The following is a 5,000-nucleotide window of genomic DNA, read 5'->3' on the forward strand; positions in this document are numbered from 1 at the left end:
ATTCATTTACATCCTTTAACCTTTAATTTACACATTACTTTTCAACTGATCCTTCAATGTTGTATCTTCTAATTTCCACAATTTATTTTCTGGACTGCTGTTTTCCTCCCTTGGCACTTCTAAATTCGCATTCTACTGCAACAAGCCGGTGCTGATCTGACACAGTTCTTTTATCACCTTACAGTTTTTCCCCTCTACTGCACAATAGAATATCTATATGACTCTCCCTTTCTCCACTTTTATAGATGATATACTGATGATCTGTTTCCTAAAAAAAAAGTGCAAAATCAGCAATGGTTATTTCTTCTCAGCCACCGTGTATCCTGAACATCACCGTCCTTTCCACCTCAGCCTATTGAAATTCCCCACTAATGATAGCTCGCTCCTTTTGCGTTATTGCCACCATTTCCTTCTTTGTAACCAACTTGTGGCACATACGCACACACCGCATTCAAGGCCACTCCGCCAAAGAGTAACTTTGCACGCATAATCCTATCGTTCTTCTTTCTCTAAAATTAATCTATAATTATCCCAACGCCGTTTCTCCCATAAGGATTCGCCCCAACATTTAACGCTACCAACATTCAACATTCCTTCTTGTGGATTATCCATATTGGTTTTAGCTGTTTGTTTTACAAATGAATGTCCTTCTTGCCGCCAACCCTCCCATTCACCCGGTCATAGGACCGGCACGGGACATTCCACTGGATGGTGGACACCCTTGGCTAGGTTTTTTATCTGTCTTTCTGCCTGTTTTAGTTTCTGAGCAAAAGTTGCCTCATTTATTTGTCAGGCTATCTAGCTCTCACCTTATTTATTGATTATCAGATCTATCCATTCACGTATTTATCAGTTATCTCCCAATAAATTTGTTATTTTTATATGTTGAAAGCTGCCACTCTTTTTCTATCCTGTTTCATTCATTCACCTATGTTTATTGATCAGATCATACTGTTAGTGGCCTTATTTATGGACCTCATATGCACACATTCATTTTCTTTAGTCTACCCGACTTGAATATATTCATGCATTAAACTACACTAGTTTGTTATCTTAAGTGTTCAAAATCATATCTCATTATATAACCGTGAGGAAAAGGAGATATGCTTTGTATGAAGAGCAATATTTCAATATTGACAAAATGTACTTTGAAAATGAAGAAAAAAAAAAGATAAACAAATGATGACAGGTATCACAATGAATTTACCACTGATTAATCCTTATTTACTAAATTTTCTTTCCAGTCCCCCCCTTTGTTTTCTTATTTTTTATCTTTTTTTTTTTACTCTCATCACTTTTCATATACCGCTCCTCGTAATTTTCTTTATCAAGAAATTATTATTTTTCTTCTTTTTCCGTTCTCTTTACTGTTTGATATATTTTGATTTCATCTTACCCCCTTTTCTTATAACATTCTCTCTCTCTCTTTTCCTAATTATCTTCTCATTATCCTGCCCCTTTCATTTGTTATCTTGTATCTTCTCGCGGTCCTATTATTCATTATTTGAATCAGCAACTCCTAAGATCACACCACCGACCTCCGACAATCCCCTTCTTTAGAACTCAAAAGATTACTTAACACTTGTGTCTTTATCCTTCCTGACCTCATCCAACCTATTCCTGAGTCTGCTGCTCCAATTTATTTTCACATAATCGTTCTTCTTAATCAGTCCCTCTAATTTTGAAACATTAGTTCCCTAATCAGCTATGACCACTTTCTCTGCAGGGCTATGCCTTGAGAACGTCGGGGTCAAAGCGGGTGACTCAAGAGACAGCTTGGGTCGCGGTCGATTTTTCCCTTGTAAACCCGATTCGCTGGTTGGGGGCAAGATACCGCAAGCATACAAGGACAGCGCTTATTATACTCCTAGTACGGTGAGTGCGTTACCAGCAGCTGGGTTTGGAACTATAATAAATTAGTGCATGTATGGAAGCACACAAATACCCTCCTTTCCTCTCTCTCTCTCTTTTTATCTATATATCTATTTTTCTCTCGCTCTCTCTTTAACTTTTTCTTGCATAGCTGTGTTAGGTGAATAGGCCTGTAAACACACACACACACACACACACACACATCTCTCTCTCTCTCTCTCTCTCTCTCTCTCTCTCTCTCTCTCCCTCTCTCTCTCTCTCTCTCTCTCTCTCTCTCTCTCTCTCTCTCTCTCTCTCTCTATATATATATATATATATATATATAGCTGACTGGGCGAATTCTTCAAGTACAGGTCCAATGCCAATCTCACGGTGTAGCCGTCGATTGGACACATGTTCTTGTCAACTGTGCCCCATGATCCGGTGAAAAGACTTGTAACAAAAGGCATCAAGACGAGACTCCAGGCCTATATAGTGTACAGGTTTTGCTTCCATAGAGCAAAACTGGCAGTATCAACGCCTTGAAGACACGTAGCTTGGTCCATCTGCATAGATACCGACATCTCCAAATGCTCCCGTGCCAGACCAATCCGTCTACTGACTTCTTGGTCTGATAGCCCAGAGATGTGGACTACGCTACCAAGATATGAAAACTCTCAGTGACTTCAATGTTCTTGCCACAAGCATGGACCGACTGAATGGATTCCCCTAACAGGCCTCCAAAATTCTGAATCTTGGTCTTGGTCCAGGAGAGCTCTAGGCCTAAGGGCTTTGCCTCATTGCTAAATGCATCAAGAGCCGCCACCAGTGACCCCAGGGACTCAGATAGGATAGTAACATCATCGGCAAAGTCAATGTCTGAGATCTCAAAATTGCTCCGGTGTTGTTCCTCACTGACTTTGGCTAGTAGCTCTGCTCATTATCCAGTCCATACAGGTGTTGAAAAGTACTAGTATTCGGTCTATTGTGGATTTGCCAGAAGTGAATCCAGACTGCTCCAGTCTCTGATGCCTTAGTAGGTGGTCATGGATCCATTTCAGAAGAATATGGGCTAAAACTTTGCCTGGTATGCTGAGCAGTGTAATGCCACAGTAGTTGCTACAGTCTCCCCTTCCAGAGATGGATGACCATGCCCCTTAACAGGTCAGGGGGAATGGTACCAGACTGCCAGATAGCAATCAGGACTGCATGCAAGTCCTGAGCCATAGGTTCACCACCAGCCTTTAGAAGTTCAGCAGGAATATCACATATGCCTGCAGCTTTCCTGCACAATCCTAACCTCCATTAGGGTAGGAGGTCCTCACTGATGAGTGGGTCCGGCCCAGGTATTGTGATATCGATTGCATCCAAGCTAACTGTTCGAGGATCTACCTGGTACAACTACTCAAAATACTCAGCCCAACGTTCACAAACCCCAACATGATCTGAGATGATCTGTCATTCACTGAGCGGACTGCAGTCATCTGCAAGGAGGGCTTAGAATTCAACTTTCTCAGGGCTTGGTATGCAGGGCAAAGGTCGTTTACCAAGAAATGGCCTTCAGCCTCCTCAGCAAGATTCCTGATGAACTGATCCTTGTCCCTTCTCAGCAGTGTCCGAGCCCTAAGCACCAAGGAGCAATGTAAGACCTGATTGCCATTCAGCCGAGCCATGCAACATGCTTCATTGGCCTCCAATGTTTCCAGGGAGATGGAATTCTGCCTTGCCCTCGGGCATACGCCAATGGACTTTGAGTGTTTCACGCTTGAGCAACAGGGTCCATCAGGTTATCAAGTTCTGTGAATTGATCAGAGACTGTCATGGTGAACCCATAGGTACACTCCTCCTCCCTCAGTCTGTCCAATTGAAACACCTTAAAGTGGCCACTGGATGGATGGGGAGTTTTGAAATGGACCCATAGGATAACCACAACCAGCCAATGGTCAGTGCCACAGAACTCGGCATTCCAGTAAACTCTACAGTTCCAGAGGATCTCCATTGCGTGCTAACAAGAATGTGGTCGATCTCCTTGGCCACTGTATCCATATCGCTATTGCTATACCATGTCCAGCGACATGGAATGCTGATGCCAGGAGCCAGAGATCCTCATTCTCTGGGACCTAGCAAAGTCCTGGAGAAGGTGGCTGTTCTCACTGCTGAGATCAGCTCCCAAGCCGGGGGTAACAACCGGATACTTCATTGAAGTCGCCCAGAGAGTGGATGAGGGTTTGGCATAGAACGCCTCTTTCACATTGAGTTTCCAAACATCAGTAGGCGTGTATACAGCAATAAGGGACATGAAACCATAGGCATGCTTCAATCTCAGTGCCATAATATGCTCATCAACTCGTGTCACCTCAACTACCGAGGGCTGAAGTCGGCTGGAGATGGCTATGGCTACTCTCTGGATGACCATTGCTGTGGCCCGACCAGTAGAAAGTGTACCCATCCATACTGATCGTGCCTCTGTCAGGTCTTCTCACATCCGAGAGGGCAGCCACCTTAACTCTTAGTTGCTCAAATTCTCTCGATAGCAGAGGTAACCTCTCATCCTGCTGCAAGGACCAGATGTTCCAAGCGCCTACACAGACTGGAGTGACCCCGGGTGCACGCCACCTCTGCCGCTCCCGCCGACGCTGCCCCAAATAAAAGGATTCGGCAGACTGTGGGGCCCACCGTCCATCTGTGGGAATCCCTTGGGCTTTCCCATACTGGGCCCTGACATTTGCCCTCCCAATGGGAGCCACAGCCCGCCTTGCTTGCTGGTTGGGAGGGACAGCACCCCTCCCCATAACATATCCATTCATTTCGATATTTGCCTGTGAGTTATATGGGGGGAGAAGGACTGGCAAGGCCCACCTTCCCCGAGCCACCAAATTCCCCCAGGGTGGCTAAGGGGCAGGAGTTGGTACAGAGTCAGGGCGTCTCCACACCATAGCTCCATACCTCTAGGGGTTCTTCCTGCTCCGAGATCCCCCATAGTTTAGCCTGGGACCGCAAGGTGCCCAGTATCCATGGGTGGCGAGGAGGCACTGCAGATGTCTTGATGACGAAGAGGCTGTGAACTGGCAGGGGAGGCTTATGCAGAGCTGCTCCCTCTTTTGCACTAGGCTAGCCAGTGGTGGCAGCTGAAAGTGAGAAGGCATGCA

The 5,000-nt window shown here is 45.2% G+C and overlaps 1 protein-coding gene across 1 annotated transcript in view; it reads left to right on the forward strand.

Annotated features, from left to right (window-relative positions):
* LOC119576026 (glycoprotein-N-acetylgalactosamine 3-beta-galactosyltransferase 1-like) overlaps nt 1–1,960 on the forward strand; it is a 72,919-nt gene extending 70,959 nt beyond the window's left edge. Inside the window, exon 6 of the mRNA XM_037923554.1 lies at nt 1,727–1,960. Coding sequence (XP_037779482.1) covers nt 1,727–1,920 — 194 coding nt within the window. The 3' untranslated portion in view covers nt 1,921–1,960. The remainder of the gene's footprint in view (nt 1–1,726) is intronic.
* The last annotated feature ends 3,040 nt before the right edge of the window (nt 1,961–5,000 follow it).

The sequence above is a fragment of the Penaeus monodon genome, chromosome 8 (assembly GCF_015228065.2).
Source record: "Penaeus monodon isolate SGIC_2016 chromosome 8, NSTDA_Pmon_1, whole genome shotgun sequence".
NCBI classification, from domain to species: Eukaryota; Metazoa; Arthropoda; class Malacostraca; order Decapoda; family Penaeidae; genus Penaeus; species Penaeus monodon.